We start from the raw sequence: 26,579 nt of genomic DNA, 5'->3' as shown, positions 1-26,579 counted from the left end.
AATGTGGCGTATCACACTGACTGATTTACAGACACTGAACCATCCTGGCATCCCTTGATCAAATCCCACTTGACCATGGTGTATGATCCTTTTAATGTATTGTTGAATTCAGTTTGCCAAAATTTTTTGAGAATTTTTGCACCTATGTTCATCAGGGATATTGGCCTGTAGTTTTCTTTTCTTGTAGCATCCTGGTCTGGTTTTGGTATCAAGGTAATCCTGGCCTCATAAAATGAGTTTGGAAGAGTTCTTTCCTCTTCTCTTTTTTGGAAGTCTGAGAAGGACCGGTATTAATTCTTCTTTGAATGTTTAGTAGAATTCACCAGGGAAGCTGTCTGGTCTTGGACTTTCGTTTGTTGGGAGGTTTCTGATTACTGATTCAATCTCCTTACTAGTAATCAGTCAATTCAGCCTTTTCTATTTCATCATGATTCCGTCTTGGTAGGTTATATGTTTCTAGGAGTTTATCCATTTCTTCTAAGTTGCCCAATATGTTGGCATATAATTGTTCATAGTAGTCTCTTATGATCCCTTATATTTCTGTGGTTACCAGTTCTAACAGTTCCTCTTTCGTTTCTGATTCCATTTGAGTCCTCTCTCTTTTTTCTTGGTGAGTCTTGCTAAAGATTTGTCAATTTTATCTTCTCAAAGAACCAGCTCTTAGCTTCACTGATATTTTCTATTGTCTTTTTAGTCTCTATTTCATTTATTTCTGCTCTAATCTTTGTTATTTCCTCCCTTCTACTAAGTTTGGGCTTCGTTTGTTCTTCTTTTTCTAGTTCCTTGAGGTGGAATACTAGGTGGTTTGAGACTTTTCTTGTTTATTGAGGTAGGCATTTATCCCTGTGAACTTCCCTCTTACTACTGCTTTCACTGCATCTCATAAATTGTAGTATGTTACATTTCCATTTTCTTTTGTTTCAAGATATTTCTTGATTTCTCCTTTGACCCATTGGTTGTTCAGCAGTATGCTGTTTAATCTCCACATATTTGTGAATTTTTCAGTTTTCTTCATGTAATTTATTTCTAGCTTCATACCACTATGGTTGTAAAAGATGTTTGATATGGTTTCAATCCTCTTAAATTTATTAAGACTTATTCTGTGGCCTAATATATGATCTATCTTGGAAAATGTTCCATGTGCACTTGAGAAGAATCTGTATTCTGTTGCTTTGGGATGGAGTGTTCTGTAAATGTCTGTTAAGTCCATCTGGTCTAACGTGTTTAAGGCAAATGTTTCCTTACTGATTTGCTGTCTGGATGAAAGCGAGGTATTAAAGTCCCTCGTTATCACTGTATTGCTGTCTGTTTCTCCCTTTAGGTTTGTTAGTCTTTGCTTTATATATTTAGGTGTTCCTATGTTGGATGTATAGATAATTACAAATGTTTTCCTCTCGTTAGACTGACCTATCATTATGTAACACCCTTCTTCGTCTGTTATTACAGTGTTTGTTTTAAAGTCTATTTTGTTTGATCTAAGTATAGCTACTCCAGCTCTCTTTTGTTTTCCATTTGCATGGAATATCTTTTTCCATCCCTTCCCTTTCAGTCTGTCTTTACGTCTACAGTGAGTCTCTTGTAGGCAGCGTAGAGATGGGTCTTGTTTTTTTATCCATTCAGCCACTCTATGTCTTTAGATTAGAGAATTTAGCCCATTTACATTTAAAGTAATAATTGATATGTATGTGCTTATTTTTTTAATTTTGTTGACTGTTTTATGGCCATTTTTGTAGTTCCTCTCTGTTCCTTTCTTTTGCTCTTGCTCTCTTCCTTTGCGGTTTGATGACTTTCTTTAGTGGTATTCTTATTCCTATTTATCTTTTGTGCATTTACTATAGGTTTTTGCTTTATGGTTACCATAAGGCTTACGTATAACAACATATGTATAACAGTCTATTTTTAGTTGGTAAGAACTTAAGTTTGATCGCATTCTAAAGCTCTACATTCCCTCCCCCAAGTTTTATGTTTCTGATATCACATTTTACATCTTTTTATCTTGCGTATCCCTTAACTACTATAATCAGTTATTTTTACTATTTTTGTATTTTAGCCTTCATACTAGCTCTATGAGTGATTAATCCACTATCTTTACTATATGTTTACCTTTCCAGTGAGATTTATTTTTCCATGTGTTCTTGTTACTAATTAGCACCTTTTCTTTTCGTCTTAAAGACATCCCTTTAACATTTCTGCAAGGCTGATTGAGTAGTGATGAACTCCTTTAGCTTCTGCTTGTCTAGAAAACTCTTCCTCTCTCCTTCAATTCTGAGTGATAACCTTGCTGAGTAGAGCATTCTTGGTGGGAAGCTTTTTCTTTCAGCACTTTGAATATATCATGCCACTCCCTTCTGGCCTGCAAAGTTTCTGCTGGGAAATCCGCTAATAGTCTTATAGGGGTACCCTTGTTTGTAATAAGCTGCTTTTCTCTTGCTGCTTTTAAGATTCTCTCCTTGTATTTAGCTTTTGACATTTTTAACTATAATGTGTCTTGGTGTGGATCTCTTTGGGTTCATCTTGTTTGGAACTCTCTGGGCTTCCTGGATCTGGACGTCTGTTTCCTTCCCCAAGTTAGGGAAGTTTTCAACCATTATTTCTTCCAATGAAATTTCTACCCCTTTTTCTCTCTCTTCTCCTGCTAGGAGCCCTATTATAATGCAAATGTTACTCTGGTTTGATGCTTTCCCACAAGTCCCTATCTTCACTGTTTTTCATTCTTTTCTCTTCTTGCTGCCTCTGATTGGGTGAGTTCTACTGCCTTGTATTTGAGTTGACTAATCCTTTCTTCTGCTTCACCTGGTCTGCTGTTGAACACCTCTGGCATATTTTTCAGTTTAGTTATTATATTCTTCAGCTCTGTGACTTCTACTTGGCACTTTCTTATTATTTTCCATCTCTTTGTTGAAGTTCTGACTGTGTTCATCCATTCTATTGCCCACGTCAGTGAGAATCCTAACAACCATTACTTTGAACTCTTTCTCAGGCAAATTACTTATCTCTGTATCATTACAGTGTTTCCCTTAAGTTTTATCTTTTTCTTCTGCTTGGAATATATTCCTCTGTTTCTTCAATTTGCTTGACTCTGTTGGTTTCTATTCAGCAAATAAAACCACCACTTCTCCCATCTTGGAGGAGTGGCCTTGTGTAGGAGATGAACCTTGGCGTTCAACCCTCTCCTAGCTCTTGGTAGTCTCCCAAACCTTTGTGCTTGTCCAGGCGGCCTATTATATTTTCAGTAGCTCCCAGTAATTGAGGATGTGCCAAGTCTGTCAGTGTCCCAGAGGGGAGGATCTCAGCACCTAGATTCAGGCTGACTGGAAGCCAGACCCTCAGGTAGCAGCTTTTAAAAGAATACAAATATACACAGTCCTATGGGACCACAAGCCTACACTTCTACACATGGGCTGTTCAAAAGCCTTCAGAACAGATATTTGTGTTACAAGACATGGACACACCCGGAATAAGCACAACGTTAACAACATGTTCCGTGAGCTAACAGACTGTGGACCTAGGATCAAAGTCATGAACCTCTCAAATAACTGTCAATAAATATCAGCACCAAAGCATAAAATGACAGAAGTTCTTGCTTGCTAAGTTTGATGTGATGTTCCAGGGCACAGAAATGAAGCACAGCACGACACAGCACTCCCTGCAGCCCAAGCACGAGGATGAATGGACCACGGACCCAAACCCACCTCCACCTAAGCAAACACTCTATCTTTTACAATAAACTGTCCTTCCCTCTTGAGTTGGAATAGAAAAGTTTGCCTTTGTCCTTACAAGATGCACCCTGTATCTAAGAAGCGGTGATCCACAGACAAGTGCCAAACCCAACAAGAGCCTGAGATATCAAGAACTAGAAATCTGCCACTTCAACAAAAGTTCTCTCTTATGGACTGTCTTTCACAACATGCAGGACAGACAGAGGCTGCCACCACAGGCTGAGCAGTTCCAGCCCCTCCTTACTTTGTGGTCCGTGGTAGCCATGCAGTGGCCAGCTTTCTGCGTGTCCTTATGCTTCCTATGGGGCTCAGTTACCCCCAGCACACTGCTTTCCCCTCCACTTGCTGGAGCTGAAGGTAAAGAGAGAACTTCCAGTTCAAATTCGATCATGTGGTATGCAGGCGCAGCAGGCAGACTGATGCTTGTGACCTTGTCAGAGGACTGCACCCGGAATGATGCATCAGAAGCTTTTTCTAGGAAAAATAGAAAAAGTCACTTCTAACACATTCCCTGTTTTCCTTGTTCCTTTCTCTTCGAGCAGGTGATGGGCCCAGCAGTGAAGTTCCAGCCCAACTCCTGCCGCTCCTATGCACATGGAAGGGTGTGTCTAGGAAGGCTTGACTTGGGAGGGAAGAGGCAGGAAAATCAGGAACAAAACCCCTAAGACAGAGCGACACTGCATAAAAGTCGGCTGGTAGTGGCTCAGACAACTGTCATTGTGCCCAGTCTAAAGACAGAAAAGGGACACTTCCCACGTGGCCCACTCCAGTACTGTGTGTGTCCCTGCACAACGTGTTCCCACTCCGTCCCACCACCAGATCAACTCCCACTCAAACAGGGCACAGCCTCCTTCCCTCTCGATACCTCATGGCCAGAGATTGGGGAGATGGGACTTTCTTAGCACTCTAACCAGCACCTGGAAAGACTGATTTGCTTTTGCTTTTTCGTGAGGAGGGTTGGGGAGGGTGGAAGGAGGTAGAGGCCAGCCGAGCATCACCGTGGAGCATGGACCCAGGCTATAATGCTGCCTCACAAGTCCTCAGCAAGGTCAGCGCCACCTGGCCACTGAGCACGTGCACAGCTCTCAATCTATCCCTGCCAAATCTAATGCCCCGCCGAGGGGCAGGGTCACCGTCCACCTACAGGCAGGACATTGCCATCAAAAGCCAAAGGGAGGAGAGGTCCTCAGACACCACTTGAGGATGGCAGGGATGACAGGCTGCTTACATCCTCACAGTGCATGACAATGCCAAGAGTTCACCTTTGCTATGTGACTGCCGCCTCACCTCTCGTGTTAGAATAGATCATTGCTCTGTTCTCTGCGTGACACAGGATGAACATGGCTTCCGCGTTGCTGAGCTGGAGGCTGTCCCCGTTTTTTACTGTGTAATGACCAGTAGTGACAGTGAACTTGACCTTCTGAGGAATACCAGCCAAAAGGCTATCTAAAGGGAAGAAGACAGCAATTAGCATCACTATCAACCAAGAGTACCAATGGAGGGCCTACGCTGAGATTAAAAGGACACTCTGTTTCTTCTACTAGGAAAGATTTGTTCACTTGAGATACTCCACAAATTCCCTCAGTTGCCATCCCTCCACCCTCACTCTCCATCTCCGTTACGTGGACTCAGGGTTGAGTGGGCTCTTGCTAGGAACAAGAGCATATGCGAGACTGAGGTCTTAGCCCCGCCTGGCTTAGAGAGTTAGTGATCACAGTGGCAACCGTGTTTGAGTCTCAAAATTTACCTGCCAATAAGTTAGTAAGAGAGAATCAGAGAATGATGCTAAAGAAGAGACTAACGATATCGAATGTGCTGCTGCTATTCAGAATTTTCTCTGGCTTTTTCAGGTCAGGCCTGCAGGATCTTTGGTCCACAAACAGTGAGATAGAGGGCATGGCTACCGCTTTCTCCTAGACAGAATGAAGACGTGGAATGAGCTGAGGTTTCTGAGAATCCCCTCCAGGGAAGGGAGAAGGAGGGAGGCAAGAGCTAAGAAAAAACAGACAAGAGGGAGGGAGGGGCTGCAGTGCAAAGCAGAGGCATGAGCACGCCCGGCCCGGCCGGTCTCATCTGGTACGTCCAGGACCTCCCAGCAACAGAGCTCAGCCTTTTTCACAAAAGCTTCTTTGACGGAAGAACTGTTTTGAGAGACTCTTGTGTTCGGCATCCGAGGGCCTTTCCTGGCAGCCCTGGGAGAAGTTTAAAAGTAGAGAAACAGGGAGTATGGGAAGAGCAAATAGAGAAAAACAAATGGTTTCCTTGATTTTTTTTTTCCAAATGGAAGAAACCAGGAAATAAATATATTGCTTCCAGCCTAAACAACTGGGACACTTGCTCACTCGTGTTTTAACTGAGGGCCACGTGGTCTTCAGTAATTCGTTCACACCAACTCCTTCCAATTTTAAAAGTTAACAACAAGGACAGCAGCTTTGAGTTTCTCAAATGCTGTGCCAGGGGATCAAGTTTAATGAACACTTTCAAAGGAAAAGACTTTTGATCAGAGTATAGAACATAATTAAATCTAGCATTTAGCGTCCTGAACTCTAAGCAGGAAGTTATATTTACTTATTAAATTCTCTGCAGTAGACATTGGCCAATTTTTCTTATTTTCAGATACAGCATCTTTATTAAACATGAAAGTCAGCAATTACAGGAAAGTAAATATTCAGATGAAGAGAAGAGTCACAGCCAGTTAGTTCCCAGGCAAAATTTCTACTGTGCCACCAAAACGCCTCCCGAAGAGGGACACAGCCCGAAGCGCTGCAAGTCTGAAGTTGTAGGAAGCCCTCCTTTCAAGCAACTCCTTGGTAAACGCGTGAAGCACAACACGCACAAGCACAAAACAAGCCCAGCCTCCTGTAGCCCGCGGCCCACTCACCAGCGAGCGGCTCCACGTGCAGCTGCGGCTCCTGGGAGTACACGTCGTACTGCACCAGGGGGTAGATGTGAGGGAGCACAAACCACACCGGGCCCACCGAGGCGCTCAGCTGCCGCAGCGTGTATGTTCCCGGCTCCTTGGCCTAGGGTCAAAAGCAAGCATTTGGAAAGTCGTCACCCATCCTCGTAATTATGAGCTTCCTAAAGGAGGCTGTGCTGGACTCTCTTTGAAATGACCCTGTCTTATCCTCTTTACCCTCCTGCTCTGTGCCTAGACTTCTACACTCGGGCTGTTCAAAAGAGCCCTCAGAATGTCTCAGTCGATGACTTTCTGAGTAACTGACACTCAAATTTGACTTAATGCTGCTAATAACGCATTTTCAATTTCATAAGCTTTATCTGTGGCATTCTCTTCTGACAAGTATTTTTTTAAAGATTGGCACCTGAACTAACAACTCTTGCCAATCTTCTTTTTTTTTTCTTCTGCTTTTTCTCTCCAAATCCCCCCAGTACATAGTTGCATATTTTGGTTGTGGGTCCTTCTAGCTGTGGCATATGGGACACTGCCTCAGCATGGCCTGATGAACGGTGCCATGTCTGCACCCAGGATCCGAACCACGAAACCCTGGGCTGCTGAAGTGGAGCCTGCAAACTTAACCACTTGGCCACGGGGCTGGCCCCTGAGAAGTTATTTAATGGAGACATTCAGCATGCGATTTAAGGCCTGCTCTCAGACTAGACTAAAAATGCAGGCGACAAAGAGCTGTACGTCCACTGGGCAAATCCCCTTCAGTTGGTGGAACTTCGAGGACACGCCGCACTGGGGAAAGAGTTCAATCAGAATGAGTCAGAAGCAACTGTTTTGACATCCATGCAGCTACTAAAGGAAAATCAAGTTTAATATGAAAGTGCGCCATCTTTTTTGAAATCTCCTCATTTTAACAAATGAGGGTGTATTTTAATACAAAGGGAAAAAAAACTAAGTAAATCCAGTGAGAAGACAAATGATGATCTATGTTAAGAACTTCATTCAAAATTTACCAACTGCCTTAAAACTGTATAAGTATAAACGAATTTTTTCAATGTCAGCCTATTTTTCCTTAGGGATAAAACAAAACCAGGGTAACTGGACAGAGGCCCCCTCGATTCTCATCACACTTCAGACAGTTCTGCAAGCTCCACACCCCTTCCTGACGGCCTCCACAGTCACCCCCTCCCCACACATACCTGCGTCCTGAACGTTATCGTATTGGCCCCTGGCTCCAGAGTCACACTGCTACACTTTAGCACGTGGGCCCCGTCCTCCAGGGCCACACCTGAGGGCGCATCCAGAGAGGCGCTGCTTTCCTGCCTTCTCAGGAGCATGTGAACGTTTTTGCATATGATCCCTGTCGTGTGCAAGGAATTATCGGAAGGACTTCTCTCAAACATCTCGTATAGCTCCAGGGCCGGTAAGCTGTTCTGGGCTGCGGGGAAAGGCGAGGGCTCCGTCGGAAAGTGAATGACCCCATTGGATGCCTTGTGCTTGGTAAGCCACTCAGCTGTCTTCCGGTAGCTGTTCTTCTCAATGCTGAAGTGGACGCTGATGGCAATCTGCTCCACGCGGACAGGGACAGGCATCTGACTGCAGATGGTTATCTCCACGGACAAAACACCGCCCACGTGGACCACCGCAGTGGAAGGGGTAAAATGGAGATCTCTCAGTTGTGCAAAAGACTGCATAGGGAGGACTATTTTGTGACCTGCAAATACACATTACCATGTCTTACTTCCCAAGTCACACTGCTGGATGAGAGAGGCAGCAAGACCTTGGCTACCGTCAGGCCAGCTGGAGCGCGCTCAACGTGAGAAGCACGAAGCAACGATATTCAAGAGATGGTTCAAAGATTCCCAACCTCAAGCCATTGTCACACACACCAAAAAGAGCTCCACACATCAAAAGCACAACATAAACACACACACACATAACGTCTGGAAATCATGAAATCTGAAGAAACAAAGGTTTCTAAGTTCTGTTTTGGCAAACCTAAGAGAAATACAGGTCAGTTAACGTCTCAATTTCAAAACAAAATCGGTAAGTAAGTCCAATTCCTAGAGCTGTTTCAAGGAATTCTACCACTTTCTCACGCACATAAAGAAGTTCTCAAGACAGCTGTGTCCCTCTACGTATCTGGAAATAAATCCAGGTGTTTGCCAGCCTCTGACGTCAGCCAGTGAAGCGGGGAGCCCTGCCTCCTGGACCACAGGAGGGCAATGGGGCCCCAGCCCCACAGTCAGCAAGGGGAGAAGAACCCGCTGCGCTCTCTGCCATCCCTTCCACCGGCACCTGGTTTGTCTAGAAAATTCACAAGGCTGCCGGACTGACCAGTAAGTATCTAGTGAACACTAATCACCTAAAGGACTTGCTGAGATTGATGCTATAAAACCACAAGAAAATGGAGGACAAGCGCAGAATATTTTACTCATATAGAGATGCCAAGCAACGTGGGTAGTAAAGGCCTAACTGCACAGTCTCATGCACACGTCACATACAGCACACCTGGCACATGGCTCTACCAACGACCAGTTGGGGCACATTAAAGAATCTAAAAAACCAAACAAAGCAAGGCTATGTTGCTCCTGAGAAGCCCATCCAGACGGCCTGACTGGAGTGAAATACACCCTAGCAGTCAATGACCAAATGAACCTGAAGCCAGAACCTTCGGAGACAGTGGCTTCCAAGTAGTTAGTAACTGTTTTGGACTGAATCGTGTTCCCCAAAATTCTTAAGCTGAAGCCCTAACTCCCAATGTGATGGTATTTGGAGGTGAGCCCTTTAGGAGATCATTAGGTTCAGCTGAGATCCTGAGGGATCAGTGCCCTTATAAGAGGAGACACCAGAGAGAGACAACAGAGAGAACTGTCTCTGTCTCCCTCTCCCTGTCTCTGTTTCTCTCTGCCTCTCTGTCTCTCCCTGCCTCTCTCTCTCCCCTGTCTCTGTCTCTCCCCTCTCTCTGTCTCTGTCTCTCCCTGCCTCTGTCTCTCTCTCTCCCCCTCTGTCTCTGCCTCTCCCTGTCTGTCTCTCTTCCTCCCCGTCTCTCTGTCTGTCTCTCCCTGTCTCTGTCTCTCTCCCCGTCTCTCTGTCTCTCCCTGTCTCTCTATCCATCTGTCTCTGTCTCTCCCCTCTCTGTCTCTCCCTGTCTGTCTCTCTCCGCCTCTCTCTCTCCCCCCTCTCTGTCTCTGTCTCTCTCTCCCCCCTCTCTGTCTCTCCCTGTCTCTGTCTCTCTCTCCCCATCTCTGTCTCTCCCTGTCTCTGTCTCACTCTCTCCCCGTCTCTCTCTGTCTCTCCCTGTCTGTCTCTCTCTGCCCTCTGTCTCTGTCTCTCTCTCAGTCTCTCTCTCCCCCCGTATCTGTCTCTGTCTCTCCTCTCTCTCTGTCTCTCTCTCCCCCATCTCTGTCTGTCTCTCCCAGTCTGTCTCACTCTCTCCCCATCTCTCTGTCTCTCTCTCCCCCTCTCTGTCTCTGTCTCTCCCTGTCTCTGTCTGTCTCCCCCTCTCTCTGTTTCTGTCTCTCCTTGCCACACAGGGCAAATCAGGAAGAGAGTCCTCATCAGAAACTAGCCCTGCTGGCATCTTGATCTCAGATGCCCAGCCTCCAGAACCAGGAGACAATCACTGCCTGTTGTTTAAGCATCCAGTCTATGGCACTTGTTATGGCAGCCCGAGCTGACTAAGACAGTAACTATTTTAAATAAGTACTCTTCTTGAAAGACTAAACACAAGGAACTAAATGGTACAATAAATTTACTCTTACCACACTGCATTGTCTATAAAGTATATTTGCCAAAACATCCAGCCTGAATCTACGCCTTTCACATCTACCTTCCTGTTGGACACTCCCACGTGAGAACACCCAACAGAGTCCAGAAGGTGGGACAGTCTATGAGACAACTGGCTCAATATCTTTAACAAGTCAGTGTCTTACAACCCAAACGTCAAACAACGCATGATAAACAAAATGTGGTCTATCCATACAACAGGATATTGTTCGGCCATAAAAAGGAATGAAATACTGACATGCTACCACATGGATGGAGCTTGAGAACATCATGCTGAGGGAAGTAAGCTGGTCACAAAAGACCACACAGTGTACGCTTCATTTACACGAAATAGCCAGAATGGGTCGCTACAGGGACAGCAGGCGGACTCGCAGTTGCCAGGGGTAGGATGGAGGCTGGGAGGAGATAAGGATGGGGCTTCTTTTTGAGGTAATAACAATGTTCTAAAATTGACTGTGATGATGGCTGCACCTATCTGTGAATATACTAAAAGTCATTGAATTGTACACTGCAAATGAGGGGATGAATGGTACGTGAATTCTACCACAATAAAGCTGTTATATTAAAAACAGTCAACGTCTTGAAAAAAGAAAAAGAAATGGGAAGAACTGTTCTAAATCAAAAGAGAATTGAGATACTACAATCAGCTACAGGATGTGCTCTGACTGGACTCGACTAAAATAATTTATGAAGACCTTTTTTGAGACAAGAAGGGAGATCTGAATGTGGGCTACTTAGCAGCTGAAGGTAGAACCCTGCCCCTCTTTGGGGTGGCGGGGGACCACCCTGGTTTTCAGGGTGCGCACGCTAAACCGTTTCAGCGTAGAGTGTTAGAGGTGGTCTGGAGTTGCCCTGAAGTTCAGCAAAAAGAAAAAAGTGAAAAGAAAGAAAGATACAGGTACATGTTTGCTACGCAGCAAAATGTTAACAATTGTTCAATGCAGGTAGTTAGTATACATTGTATTATTCTTTTTACTTTTCTATAATATTTGAAAATACCCCTAATAAAAAGTTTTAAAATTGAGTCTTACCTGGGCTCACTGTCTGTTGGCTGGCAAAGCTGAGTATCTCCTGGCAGAAGTATTTCCGTTCCTCTTCAGTTAAGTGGCGATCGCTGGCTAAGAGGCTGCTGGTCTGAAGGTAGCTGGAGTGCAGAGTCAAGGGGCCCAGAGAGGGGGCCTCACACTGAGGGTGCTGCGTGGACAGCCTCTACGGCCTCAGGACCCCTGGACTGCAGCCCCATGTGGATTCTTCTTTTTTTCCTTAGGTTATTAGGAACTCAAAAAGAGATCAAATATGTTGACTAGGCATTTAACTTATATTCAATCCAGTAATTATGTGCAAGGTGGCATTCTTCTCTAATTAGTAGGTGTTTATTAAACACTCAACTATGGGCATTGCTGCTGTACAAACAGAAAGCGATTTTCCTATTTCATGAAAATACTAAACTTAAAGGATACTTTTCAATTTGTCCCAGGTGTTTTTGACATTCGGCTAGTTGCTTCCTTGTGTGTGTGATAGGCAGTGCCCAGCCCTCAGCCAGGTAATTTTTCAATGCTCCTTGAAGATACATTTCTGCCTTTTGTGGAGACTTTTTCCTCCTTGCAATCAACAAACAGAAGATTTCATTATGGTTCATGATAATCAACGAACTTCAACATAATCTTCATGACTTGCCCTCCACCCTTTGCAACCCCACGTCATGACATTTGTACCATCTTTAGACGTCCTTCTCCAACCACTCCCCTGGCAGGAGAAAGGGTACTAAATCAGGAATGCGTAACTGGAGCCGAGAAATGGGCTCACAGTGATAATCCCACACACACCGTTTGCCTAGCATCACACACTAGTCTAAGAACTTTCCTAATTGAATCTCAGGATAAGAAAAGTGAGGGCATTGTTCACTATTTCAAAAGCTGACACATAAGAACGCCAAGGGTAAAAGAAGGGGAAGAATCTGTCCACAGGTACACAGCTAGTTATCGAGGAAGGCAGGAGACCTGGGCTCCGTGCCACACCACCTAGAGAAGACAGGTCAACGCTGAAGCAGTCTATACGGCCCAGCCAAGAGGAGAGCTTGGGCCGACTCTGAAACCCAGGCAAACAGCACTGAGCGGTGCAGAGACTTACGGAGAACTGTGAAGAAGTGAAGGAGCAGCACATGTCGCCCAAGAGCAGACCTTCCCAGTCCAGTTGAAACCCTCAAGGTGTTCAGAATAAAACAAATGCAAAGCACAATGAACAAGAGCTTGCCGCGGCCTCAGCGACAGCATGGGTGCCCCGGCCTTCCCCAGAGGGGGGGACTACTGAATTCAGGGGACAAAGGCCACCACTAAATAAGCACTCACTCTCTAGGCATCCTTGGAAGACATCCCAGCTTTCATTACCCTACAGTTGAAGCAATCAGAGTTCTCAAATTCTCACATAAATTTTAACCCTATCAAATTGGCGCACTGGTTTTTCTAGACTTTTATGGTTCTCTCCCACCCCCGTTTTTTTAAAGGGGTTGGAACCTTCCATACTTCTTCAGTTACTCTCTTTAGCTGAAGATTCTTCCTTCTAGAGCTGGAAGGGAGTCTACAGACCATTGGATATCCAGCCCCCGGAGACAGAAGCTGGTGCTCACCCAGCTGGTCTGCGGCCGAGCTGGAACCAGGACCCCAGTCTCCGACCAGCACGTCAGCAGCATCCCACGGGAGCTCCCGGCCTCAGGAGGGACCAGGGTCCCGGCGGGCTCCACTCAGAGTGTCTGAGAATATGGCGTCTTTGCTCCATTAACTAATAACTTACTCCTTAGATACAAAAGATGGAGACTCAAGAGAGTCAAATGCTAGCCAACTCGGCCGTTAGCTGGTTGTGTGACTGGCTAGCTGCTGCAACCACATTTGGAAAACTAGTAAGTTCATTTAGATGATCTATGCATCTCTTTGCAGCCACTTCAATCAGTAAAATTATTCTTTCTTGTTTCATCCAATGAAATTATTAAACAGTTCAAGACGTCATTTCAAACACACATTGCTTTCGAGGAAACTTAAACATCTTTTCCCTTGTAATTTATATCTCTTTCCAGTACTTTGAAAGAGCAATTGATGCCAGCCAGGGTTCTTCTCCTGGATAGGCTGATTTTATCAAACACATGAGAAACAGGCTAAGTTTTTAGTCTTTTCTCTAGAATTCAACTCCAAAGCTGGAGCTAGACTGGAAACGTTTACAGCATTTTATACACACCATCTCTTAGTCAGTCACAAATCGCCTCTCTCTCACAGATACAAGACATGCAGTTACCTGACATCACTGACCTCGAGAATTTCAATCCTCCTAGGAGGCATATGATATAAACTAGAGAAACTGCTATAGAACAAGATATTTAAGGATCCATATCCCAATTTACTTGCCATTGGATGCAGAGTCTTCAATATTTCCTCATAATTATTTAATTAAATAAATTTAATTATAATATGTATATTACATGTATTATTATATTACCTACATATATCTATATATAACATATTATATAAGTTCATTAAATGAATTTAACTAAATAAAAGAAACTCAAAGATCAATAGCAGCTATTAAGGATAATAAGCTAAAAATCTCTCCATTTGGTTTTAGAAGAAATTGAAAAAAAAAAGATTGGTTAACAGATTCTACATTTTTCACTTTACAAATTTATGTACACTTTGTACTAACTCCATACACAACAAATTTTCTCTTACTACATGTAGGAAATGTTTAAAATGCAAAGAAAAGTTCAAAATCAGTTACATGTAAAACTCTGCCAGGTCCTTCCCAACGAGCTTAGCAGACCGAGCCCTCCCGATACTTGTGCACATTTCCATGGTAGCGTGGGACAAATCCTGTGGGAACGCAAAAGACCACATAATTCTCTTCTTTAATTTTAATGCTAGACAAATTCTATCTTTATTTACCCAAAGCTGAAGCAAAAGACTTCCTTATTAACGTGTCATTTTTCACTTTGCATCTATTTTCGTGTTGTTTTAACGTAATGTGAGATTTATACAGTCATTTAGCTTGTGTGTAAATTATGAAGCATAATAAAAGAAACACAAACTCAGCAGGCAGAGAATATTTAACTTTTCAAAGTACTTTCTGTATGTGGGTTACATTTTTAATATTTTTCTCACTTTTTAGCTAACAGGAACACTACAGTCTACCGTCGAACGCTCCCGAGTTAACTGTGACTTGGGAACAAAGCTGATCCACCAAGCTTCTACCTACGTTGCCTTGTAAGGTCTCTCCCAAATTTAAACCCTTTAAAATCAAGCACAATAGCTCTGTTCAAGTCCAAATTATTCCTGTGTACACAGAAAACGATTCATTATCTTTTCTTACAATTTCTATTCTATTGAAGGAGCAGTACCATTTTGAACAAAATTATAAATATCCAAAGATTCTCTTATGCCTAATTATGGCACCACGGATACTAATAAACATTTGATGAACAACAACTATTCCAGGTTTCATCACAGCTCCCTAGGGTACCAAAGAAACTTAAAGGGCCAACAAGGAGGAGGGGGTGGAGATCCCGAAGACCAGTTCACTCCCAGGGCAGAAGGTGATGGAGCAGCAGAGCCTTCTAGGGACGAGTTTTCTGCCACATAGATGGGGAACATTTGTAATACTTACTAAGTAGTGTTTTTCAAAAGCTTCTACTGATGATAATGCTTCTTTGAGTTTCTTATAAGGACTCTGAGCTGTGTTGGCTTAAAAGAAAAGAAATAAGAGTCTTTATTCATGTTCATTACATCCAATCATATGAGTTCACATTTACCCTCAAATGCCAAGGTAGGTGACTCCATCTGATGCTTGTGGAAATGATGAACATGGCCATGCCACTGAAACTACACTGTTACTTGTATTCCTGTCCAATTAACATATTCACGAAATAGTCTAAACTCTTCATTTAATACTTTTATCTTTGATTAAGACTAGAATTTTTAAAAGTACATATTACAAATCCTCCAAAGAATTAAATTACTTCCAAAATGATCTGCGGTGGTCTCAGGTTGAAACAGTACAATGTAAATATTACACATTTTCCCTGACGAATTCATTCAATTTAGTCGGAGTCCTCCCAGCTCATTAGGTATTCTTTACTTTTAGCAGCAGTTTTGCTAAACCATACTTATCACTACATTCACAGGTAAAAGAATGAGTAATGCTCCTTTCAAAGTGCTTTCTTACCCAGGAGTAATTTATTGAGTGAAAGGATTTGTCTGGCCATATTGTTAGAAAGACAGGTCATCTGGAATTGAGAGGGGATCGCTGCACTGGAACTTCACACAGGCTGGAAAGAGTCACGAGCAGCTCACTTATGCCTATTAGAAACTCAGGCACATTTGTAAAAATCCTTCCAATTTCCTAAATTATTTCTAACATTTCTTTATGTTATTAAAAGGTAAAACATCCTGTGTATTAATCCGGTCAGCTAATAATGAGTATAATTCCCCAAATAGTAAGTAATTACATTGGCAGAACTTTAGTTACCACATGCAGGTTACAACCAGCATATTCATTACTTTCCACAGTCCTGCTCACACAGGCACATCTCAGGAAGTACCTGTTTCAGGTCGCTCAGCTCCCAAACCCGCCAAAAGATCAACTGTCCTATTGAGGTCTTCTGAGTTAGGTCCTTTTTCGGACACAAGTCCACACAGATAGCCCAAGGACTTTAGCTGTTGAGATAAACCCACAATTTCAATTAATTTGCCATTAGAGTAAGCAGCAAATTTATAAATTTAAATATAAAAATTAAAATCCACCTAATTCTAAAAGAAATCTAGCTCTCCTATCCAAGCGATTCTTATCTGGATATAAAAATATTTCTTACTGGAGTAATCTCAAACTCACACCTTCCCTACACAGTAATTCTCAGAGTGGCTCTGCGGCTGGGATTCTCAGCTTACACCATTTACCTAGCTACATTCTCCCAAGCTTTCAAGGTCTCCCACTCAATCTGCAGCCCCGTGACCCCAACCCCAGCAGGCCATCCTGTCGCACACACGGGACTGCCATCAGTCACTGAAGCGGAAGCCACTCTGCATTTGTACGCAATGTTCCAGGCTTCACCCTTTTCTCTACCCTCTCCCCCAGTTCCTGGCCTAGAACCAGCCTTTAGCATAAGCAAAGCAAGCGCTCGGTCTCTGCCGAATAAAGCAAGACTAGCAGGGGAGCATCTCCTCTGGGGCTGCTACTAGACGCCCTAAGTGCCGAGAGCGCCCGTGTGCTGAGGGGTGGACAGCACTTCTTCACACAGCTTACTCCAACCGCCCCAGAGCACCGCCCAGGACAGCGCACACGTCTGCGCTCAGCTGCAGTTACCTTCTCCGTGGCATAGCTCCACAAACCCACGGTGTGAGCAATGTTCGAGTCTATCTGCGCCCGGTCACAGCAGCCCTCTATCCTCTGCAACACCTCCAGGCAGCTCAGAAACACCCAGCAGTCCAGAGCGCCAGGCGGGACAGAGACCTGGGAGGGGACAAGTGCAGGTGCGTGAGAACAGCACTCAGGGAAAGCACACACTCCCACACGTTCAAGCAGCGACCCAATCTAACGGTGCTGTCATCTGCAAAGCCACCGGGAGGATAAGGGGATGGCAACCAAAGTGACATCCGCTCACCTATGGAAAGGAGTGATCTGGGTCCAGAGATATTACTGGGCTTCATCTTTCTGATGACAATGAGTGACATGGCAGGGACACAGCTTTCAATAATGCATTTTAAAAAGCTTACTAAGAAAAGAAGCCTACAGAAAGGCCGACTCTCAGCACTTACTCTAAGTTTGAGAGATGTCACATCTCAGTTTGAACAACACATATTATGAAGGGAAGAGTGGCCTTTGCCAGGCAACCACTTGGTCACCTTTCAGAAAGAGCATGTTCAAAACGAGAAATCTGAAATATTGAGTAACTATTAGATGATATTCAGGAATTACTGTTAATGGTAATGCTCTTTTTTACAAACATAATCGCACCAAAAAAAATTAACCACAATTCCTAATTCCTATTTTTTTAGGTGTGAGTATGTTTGTAAAAAAGAGCTCCCGTTGCTTAGAAATACAGACTGAAATATTTACATACAAATAAAACATGATGTCTAGGATTTGCCTGAAAAATAATCCAGGGGAAAGTGGACAGGGACACAGATGAATTAAGAGATTGCCTGTGCACTGGCTGGTGACCACTGAAGCTGGTGCTGGGTACCCAGAAGTTCACCATATCATCCTCTCTACTTCTGTATATACTTGAGTCTTTCTATTAAAAAAATAGTGTTACGGGGCTGGCCCCATGGCCTAATGGCTAGGTTTGGCACGCTCTGTTTTAGCGGCCTGAGTTCAGTTCCTGAGCATGGACCTATACCACTCGTTGGTGGCCACGCTGTGGCAGTGACACACATACAAAATAGAAGAAGACTGACAACTGATGTTAGCTCAGGGCGAATCTTCCTCGGTAAAACAATAGTAATAACAATAATCCTATATTATCAGAAATACAAAAGCATCTACTGTATATGATCGGCTCTAAGATGCACTTTTTTTTTCACATTTTAGTATCTCTGAAATAGGACTGTGTCTCACAACTGATGGCATCTTAACCCTAACACTTGGCAGTGCTGACTGTGTTCTGGGTGGCACTAACATCGTGAGGTATCTTACGACTGGTATCCCAGTTTTGGTGAGATATGTTAACTGGTACTACTCAAAATGGAAAGTTAAGAAGCTTTCTACATCACTTGACAAGTGAAGAGCTATATAATGCAGATAAAACTGACTTATGCAAGAAGGACTCCTTCAATGCACTCTGAGCACAAAGAAAAGGACGCAGAGCCAAGTGCAGAGAACGGAGAGTGCCATTAAATGTTCCCATCAAAGCTAAATTGCCCAGTTTTTGAAAAATGAGATAAACTACTTAGATCCTTTGAAAAGAATAATCAGCATAGAAAAAAATTATGTGATCAGAAGCTACTTTCATAAAGTGGTACAACTTTCTCACCTGGACAATGGATCAAACCCACAGGGACGTAGAGAAGAGCTGGTCGGCAGGACACAGCTCTGGGACCCTGAACAGAGCACGCTCCTCCCTCCCCAGTCAAATAGGGCGGGCTCTGAGCGAGCTGACCTCGCCTCTCCGCACCTCCAGGTTCCCAGGTGCCAGGCCATCTGGGTACTTTCACCTCACAAGACACCACCAGCACAGGTACCCAACTGTATGGAAACTTCTGCTAACCATGCCACCTCTCCCCAGGCTCACACTGGTAATTAGCCAGGGAGAATGAAGGGTGCATACCAAGCAGGGCTATACACAGCGCTTTAGGTTAAGAGTCTTCTGATTCAGACGAATCCAAGGAGGGGAAAGAACACCCAGGAGTCAGAGCAGGGAGTGCCATGGAGGGGAGCCCTGCAGCTGTGGGTATGAGCAGCCAGGTGCAGGCGGCCGGTTTCCGGGATCAAGGGGCCTGAGCCCCTGGGCGCTGGGCCACTCTCCAAACCGGCAGAGAGCCAAAAGCAATGGACCCGTATGGCACACATGTGTGCATGGAAGGAATCTAGAGACTCGCACCATGACGTAAAGCATGGTATTACTTTGTGGAAAGATTAGGGAATAGATCTTTTCTTGGTATGTTTGTTTTCTGCAAAGAGAAAGTACCACTTTGGTAAGTTTGAAAAATAGTGTGTAAAAAGTAGCAGCATCAGTCAGCAGTAGCTTTTCTAGGGGTAAAAAAAGAAAACCTAGGGGCAGGCACTGGCTGCTGCTGAAGTTTCAACTTCCAATCTGGAGGAGGTCAAAGGCAGCAGGAAGAGGAAACACCAGGCAGGTGCCCACACGGAGACACAGATGCACGACAAAGAACAAAGGTGTGCCCCGTGACTCACAGTGCTCTATCCTATTACCACAGAAGCAGTGTTCGTTCTGTAACTGAAGCCGGAATCCTCCCCAGTGCTGCCTGGGGACCGCAGCCAGCCCCTCCTCTGGGAACCACAGCCCTCACAGTGCTCACCGCTCCCGCACGCTCTGGTTTCCACCACAAGTTCTGCTCAGCAGCTGTAGCGTTCTAATGGCCTCTATCGTCAGAGACTATCGCAGCTTCCTACATTTCCTGCTGCACACCATTTTAAATTTAAGTTTTTACTGAAAAACATCTGCATATTAATTGGTGTGTCCTATGGTGTCTATGTTTCACATGCCATTTACCTCTTACACTGCTCCTTTCTGTGTGTCTGTCTGTCTCGGCTCCCAACCAAAGCCCATGTAAACACCCCAAAGGGACCAGCTCTCCTGCTTCTTCCCTGCCCATCCCAAAGAACTGACGGAGCTGGGCTCTCTGGCAGCCCAGAACTTCCACAGTGCAGCATCTGAGGCTTTTGGACATTCTAGTGAAACAAATGCATTTAAAACAAAATTGGAGTAATACTTTTTTCATTGATTTCATTCATTTCATTATTCATTTAAAAAAATAAGCTACAAAATACATATAGCGAGATACGTAAATGGTACAAATCCTAAGCTTAGAGCTCAATGAATTTTTACATATGTAATCGCCACTGAAATCAAGAAACCAACCATTCCCGTTACCCTAGAAGGTTCCCTTGAGCCTTTTCCCAGTGAACACTCACCCCAAAAAGGAACGCTATTCTGACTTCTGTCACCACCAGTGACTTTTGCCTGACTGCTGAGCTTCATACAAACAGAATCCCACAGCACGAGCTCTTCTGCATACAGCTCCTGCTGTCCAGCACAATGTCAGTGGGATTCAGCCTTGCTGAGTCTATCAGCAGCTAGTTCTTCTTCCCTGCTGGGTATCACGCCTCTCTGCGAATATGCCACAATTTACTGATCCATCGCCCTGTTGGCAGGCGTTTGGGTTGTTTCCAGGGTTTGGCTACTCCGGATAAAACTATTTGCAATGCTGCCCCCTCCCTGGCAAGGGAGCCTCCTCAGACTCAGAAGGGCACGGGCAGGCAGCATCAGGGGCCCCTCTCCTGCAAGAATCCCGGCAGCAGCTGTGCAGGAGGAGGGCTCGGCACTGGGTCCCTCACGAAGCCTTGTGGCCCTGGGACCAGCATCTCCTGTAACAGCCGCACGGATACCACGAGGTAACAGCAGTTGCCACCAAGGGGGGCCTAGAACAAGGCCTCACCCTCAGGTGTCTGCAGTCTCCCAGTCCAGACACAACCCACACATTGAAGGCGATCTGATCATAAGCCATGTCGTCTGGGTCCATAGTTGCACCAACTTTATCTATTCCTAGGGAAACAGAGCCAGGAAATCAACCAAAGTCAGACCCTCTGCCAGTTCACAAGCTCCTCTGAACATTCCCGTGCTTGTCTTCTGGTTGGCCTCATTTTCTTGAGCACACACCTAGGAATGGGACTGCTGGGTCACAGGACAGGCACGTGTTTAAGCTTTAGCAGACACTGCCACAGAGTTTTCCCAAGTGCTTGTACAAATTTACACTTGTATCACTACATGCGAGTTCCAATTTTTCTATCTCCTCACCAACATTTGGTATTGTCGATCTTTTTTAATGTTGTTTTACCCATCATGGTAGAATCTGAGAACTTTTAAAGCCCGATAAACTTTGGAAAAGAGCGGCTGCACCGCAGCCATGGTAACAAGGAACCACTAGAAGCGGTTGTAAGCCTGGTGTAGCGAAGGAGAGCTCACGTCAGTGAGCCAGTCAGGAGCGCCAGCCCCGGCGCCTGAGAGGCAGCCGACGCGGGATGCACGCACTTCATCAAACATGCCAGGAGTGCCAAGTGACCCACACATCTGCAGGTGGTGGCAGCTTGTGTCCCTCTGAAGGCCGCCAGGCCCAGAACCCCCTGCCGCCCAAACCCGACAAAGAGCCACTCTCCGCGCCCCTCTGCGGGCCGAGTCCACACAGCAGAGCTGCAGCTCTGGCATCTCCTCAGCAACCAGGCGGTGGTCTCGGCGTTTCTTGATGACTCACATTCCCTACCAAGAAGGATGCTGAGCACCTTTCCACAGACTTCTGGGCCATCTAGAGAACCTCTCTTGTGAACAACAGACTTTTAAAACTAATTTCTTAATATACTATATTCCTTAGTTTTCTTAAAGCCCCTCCTCTCCTGATAGACTGCTATTATTCTTGTTTTACCATTTTCCAAGCCTAAAATTAAAGACATTCTTTTTATTCTTTCTTTTGTTAAACCTCCACTTTTTATATAACCCAAATAGCTCAAAAACACCGCGTGCTAAGTAAACCCTCGCATGCCCACCCCCGCTGGAGCCATGGCTGCAGCAGAGCATGGACCCTAGAGCCCCCTGCCAGTCGTGTCCCCTTCGCAAACCATCGCTGGTGGACGCCTCACAACAGACTGCTTTTGCTTAATCTTGAACTTCATATTCATGCAATCGAAATGCACACATTCTCTGGTGTCTAACTTCTTTAGCTCAGTTTCATGTTGGTACGATTCGTCCACTACATTCGTTTTCACTGCTGTATGCTCTTCTGCTATCTGAACACACAGCAGTAACTGCATCCCTTGCGTGTGATGGACATTTGGGTTATTTCCAGTTTCTAGCAATTATGACTAATGCTGCCACGAGCCTTTTTGCACTGTCTTTGAGTACACACACGCACACATCCTGTGTGCGCCAGGGGCTGACACTGTCGGGTCACAGGGGATGTCTGTGTTTAGCTCCAGCAGGTGCTGCCACACTTTCCAAAGCAGGGGGTCCATTCATACTCCCTCCTCAGTGAATGAGTTCCCTCTCTCCACCCTCACTGACACTTGTCAAGCCTCTCAATGTCAGCCATTCTGGGGGACGTGTGTGGGATTTCACAGTGGTTTTAGCTTGCATTTCACTAGGATTAATGAGATTAAGCACCTCTCACATGCTTACCGCCCCTTTGGACATCTTCCCTTGCCTCTTCGCTCCTGTGTCAGTCTTTCCTACCTGATCTGTGCGAGTTCCTCACATTCTCTACATAAGAGCCTCGACTACACAGCCTGTAGACACACTCCTCCACTCTGTGGCCTGCCTTTTCACTCACTGAATGGTATTTACTGACCAAGGGAAGTTCTGATTTTCACGTAGCCCACTTTATCACTCTCTCCCTTTATGGGTAGTGCCTTTTAGTCCTGCTTAAGAAACATTTGCTAACCTCAAGGTCATGAAGATATTCTCCCATATTATCTTCCAGAAACTTTCTTGTTTAGATCAAAATTCCACCTGAAATTGTGGACAGTGTGAGATCAAGATTTATTTTTACATATATTCAGTTGACTCAAAACCATTTTATTCATTGAGCAAGTTTTTCTTGAATTCATTTATTTAAAATCTACCCCAACCGCCTTAGTTCTGTGCTTCATCCTTTCTCCCTCGGATTATGGCAGAAGTCTCCAACTCTTCTCCTTGCCCCACCTGACGCTTCGCTTCTCTCTGCCCTCCGCACACCAGGTCCTAACACCTTTCATGGCACCCCAGCTTCAAACCCACAATGGCTCCCTACTAGCTGGAGAACAAAATCCAACCTTCGAGGTGACATACATTGACCCTCATGCTTCCCTTCCAAATCTGGCCCCCAGCACCTCTGTACCCTCCCCTCCACGCCCTACCTCCCCCCTTACATTCTACCAAGACCAAACTCCTTTACGGTTCCTTAAAGGTGACCAAATTGTCTCTACCTGAAATGCACTCTCACACTTGCCCCACGAGCCACATCCACCTGGTGAATTCTTCCTCAGCCTACTCGTTCCATCAAAATGCAAGCTCCACAGGGCAGGGGTCTGGTCTCTCTTGCTCTCTGCTAAAAATACAGCACCTGGAATACATGCTTGCTTGGCATAAAGGAGGCACTCAAGTGAACATCTGTTGAATGAGTGAATCTTTTAAAACCTGGCTCACACAAAAAGCATCCTGAGAAACCTCCCTCCCTCGTACCAGGCCCCGTGTAAATGCTTACTCAGCTGACCAGCGGCACCCGCGCAGAGCTGCTCTCCCTCCTGACGCTGCCCCTCTCCTGAACATTCCTCTCCTGGCCTGGCAGCAGTGTGCTGATAGCCTGCGTGCATGGCTGGCTCAACGCCCTCTTCTCTGGGTTTCCTGAGGGTAGTGGGCCCAGTCTCTTCCTCGTCCGTGCACCCTGTGTCCCAGCCCCACGCTCACAGCGGTGCCTGGCAGGCAGTTATCTGTCTCTGCAATGATGCCTGGCAGTCCTTTCCTCTAACCCTTTTTCTGCTTCCTGAGAGCCATCAACTCTTGCCGTTCTGCCTCAGCAACACCCTTCACATTTCCCTCCTCCTGCCCATTGCCACTGCTCTTCCAGTGCAGGTCCTCATGGCTCAATGTCACACAACAGCCTCCGCCTGCCCACGGAGGAGTCCGGCGGAGGGTGTGGTACACAGCGAGTACCTGACGACCCTGAGCTGCATTCCTGAGCCACGCCTCGGCTTTTGTCCTCTGTGGGGCCCCAACCTCAGAACACCAATCCCAGTGGGCCAGCCTGGATCACAGGCCTAATCTATTTCCTGCGGCTTAACCTGGAAGCTTCGACCACACATGGCCCTTGTTCACAAACTGGCCGACTGGCTGGGATGGGCTCTGTGTGCAGCTCTGGCCAGTCTCTAGACCAGGCGGCTCCTCTGGGATGCCAAGGAGTCCTGCTCCTACTCGGCCCACCCTGTGTGCGAACACAGTCAGAACACAAGATGATAAAAACAAATCAGCCCTGAAGTGAACACATTAAAAAAAAATCATTCGGGCAGTCGATGAAACACACATATAATGGGCTTCTAGAATATATCTTCCTAATATTGTTCTACTTACCAATTTGTTAAAGATTAAAATATATACACATATTACTTTTTTTCTTACCAAAGATGCAGGAAAACAGGCATTGCTAGTATAACTGAGAATGGGACGATCTTTCTGGAAGGCAATTTGACGATATATATTAAAAGCTTTAAAAACATGTCTCCTTGAACTAGCAACTCTACTTGTACAAATACATCACATAAAGATGGATGTACAAGGACACACATGGCTATGATCACCAAGAATTTTAAAGAGTCCGAGTGTTCACAGCGGGATTGATGACAGCCTGCGGTTCCTCTACAGACGGAAAAGCCATGGGCCAAAAGGGACCTCTCGCTATTAGACTAAGCAATGAGACTTCCTTCTTTGTTTTTTGTATTAAATTTGTATTTTCCAAATTTATACAGAGAATATATTCACCTTGTGGTAAATGGAGGGAAAATTTTTAAATGTTGTAGAAAAAAAGAAATACTCTGCAATGGAGTCATTTGAACTCACACAAAACTGGTCTAATTTTATGGATGTTACTCCTTGATCTCTAACAGCCATATGGGGCAGGTACAATTTCCATTCTTATGGATTTTCAATCAGGGAGCTCACCTAAGGCTCTTAATTGGCACCCCCGGGGTGTGACTCCAGGCCCTACCACAAAGGTAGGGCTTGTTCCCACGGCATCTGGCCACCACACTGCCTCCTACTCTCAAAGAAGATACTTTAAATCAACTGATAAATCAACCAGGAAGTTACCGGGACATGCTTTACAAGCCATGAAAGTAAATATACACAGCATTTTCTGCTAAAGAAATGTCACAATTAGAAATGCACAAAATGGTTGCAATACTGAGGCTTTGGGCTTAAAATGGATTAACAAACATAAGTGTAACCCTAAAAGAACCACACGCAGGCCCAGTCTGCAGCTGGCCGAGTCCCTAGCTTCTGTCCCCACAGCTTGGCCCACGGCTGGGATGGCACCATTGTGAGCCACCTCGGCCCTGTGTGTCAGAACCAAAGCTCAACGCTGGCCTCTGGCCACTGATGGGAACATGAACAAGTATCCACCAGAACGCTAGCCTAGTCCCAGGGAAATGAGGCTACTCTCAAGCGTAGAATCAAACGTACAGAAAAAGGAAATAATTTTGAGTCTTTTGAATTTTGAATGTTTCTACAAAAATTTAAAAGAAACTCTAAGAATAAACTTTTTAAGTTAATTGACAACTGTAAAGCTTATTTCAAACTAACAATCTTCCCGCACCAAAACGCCAGCCTACAGGAAGAATCGTGGATGAGAAAGTTGAGGGAATAATTTTGTGCTTCAAGCATCGCACAACCTCCACAGTCTCATGAGAACGCTGGCACCTGAGTTTACAGGGAACTCTCTGTCCTTTGAAAGGAAATACTCCAGAAGATGTTAACAAGGAAGGTCACGCTAAGACCTAACTTGTATGAAGGGCTGATGACGTGCAGGCACTGTGCTAACGCTCCCTGGACACACGTTATCTCATGGATCCTCACAATCCAAATGGCAGCTACTGGTTTGCCCCATCTCACAGATGGAAAAGCAGCGCAAAGGGTAAGTCAACCAGTCAAGTCCTGGCGGGAAGGGGGGTGGGATCTGAGGGCAGACAGGCTGCCTCCAGAGACCACCCTCCCAGCCTCTGTGCTGGCTGTTTTCCTAAAACCTGACCCTCACAAAGGACACCTGACAACTGGACTCGAGTCACACCTTCAAGGAAAACACTTCTGAAGTGAAAAAGAAGTCACCAGTGGAGCTCTGCAAGAGAACAGCATTCACGTCAGCGTTGGTCAAACGAGAGAGCAAGACGAGAGAAGATCGTGCAGGCCTATCTACCCATGGGACGGGGGTCTGACAAAGGAGCGCGGCGACTCCAAGCCCAGGCAGTTTAGCAGGCAAGGCACATCCAAGAGGCCTAGCTACCTCGTCCACTAGGCTGACAAATGCAGACACAGGTGACAGCGCAGGCATACACGGCAACTAGCTGGTGGGGCATGAGGGGACAGGCACCAAGCAGTTGGATCATTAAGGAGAGAGACGGAGAAAGCGAGAAGTGGGTGGTGTGTCCTCCTTGAATTCAGCATTCAGCTTTGGTCAACTCATCTAAGAGGGACATAGCAGAACCAGAAAAGAGCAATAAATGTAATAGAAAGCAGGGACAGCCTCTACTCAAGGAAAGATCTAGATGACGATGACCATTTCATTCAGAAAGAAAAGAGCCAGGGGAAAGAACACTGCAAAGGATGTGAGGTGCACGCAACACCACAAAGCAGTTAAGAAGCCCTCAGTGCACGCCCACACAGAGCCCGAGAGCCGAGGGCCCAACCACATCACGCTGACACACTGCCC

The 26,579-nt window shown here is 45.3% G+C and overlaps 1 protein-coding gene across 2 annotated transcripts in view; it reads right to left on the bottom strand.

Annotated features, from left to right (window-relative positions):
* Window positions 1-26,579, bottom strand: part of LOC124231303 (trafficking protein particle complex subunit 10) — a 102,337-nt gene that overhangs the window by 25,484 nt on the left and 50,274 nt on the right. For both annotated transcript variants that reach the window (XM_046648012.1, XM_046648013.1), the window contains 10 exons: window positions 16,759-16,905; window positions 15,998-16,112; window positions 15,064-15,140; window positions 14,182-14,273; window positions 11,877-12,017; window positions 11,448-11,560; window positions 7,827-8,341; window positions 6,601-6,742; window positions 5,007-5,165; window positions 3,964-4,193 (listed from right to left, as the gene is read on the bottom strand). In XM_046648012.1, coding sequence (XP_046503968.1) covers window positions 3,964-4,193; window positions 5,007-5,165; window positions 6,601-6,742; window positions 7,827-8,341; window positions 11,448-11,560; window positions 11,877-12,017; window positions 14,182-14,273; window positions 15,064-15,140; window positions 15,998-16,112; window positions 16,759-16,905 — 1,731 coding nt within the window. The remainder of the gene's footprint in view (window positions 1-3,963; window positions 4,194-5,006; window positions 5,166-6,600; window positions 6,743-7,826; window positions 8,342-11,447; window positions 11,561-11,876; window positions 12,018-14,181; window positions 14,274-15,063; window positions 15,141-15,997; window positions 16,113-16,758; window positions 16,906-26,579) is intronic.

This window comes from Equus quagga, chromosome 21, assembly GCF_021613505.1.
Source record: "Equus quagga isolate Etosha38 chromosome 21, UCLA_HA_Equagga_1.0, whole genome shotgun sequence".
NCBI classification, from domain to species: Eukaryota; Metazoa; Chordata; class Mammalia; order Perissodactyla; family Equidae; genus Equus; species Equus quagga.
The sequence above is the reverse complement of the archived record's forward strand: the minus strand, read 5'-3'. Positions and strand labels throughout refer to the sequence as shown.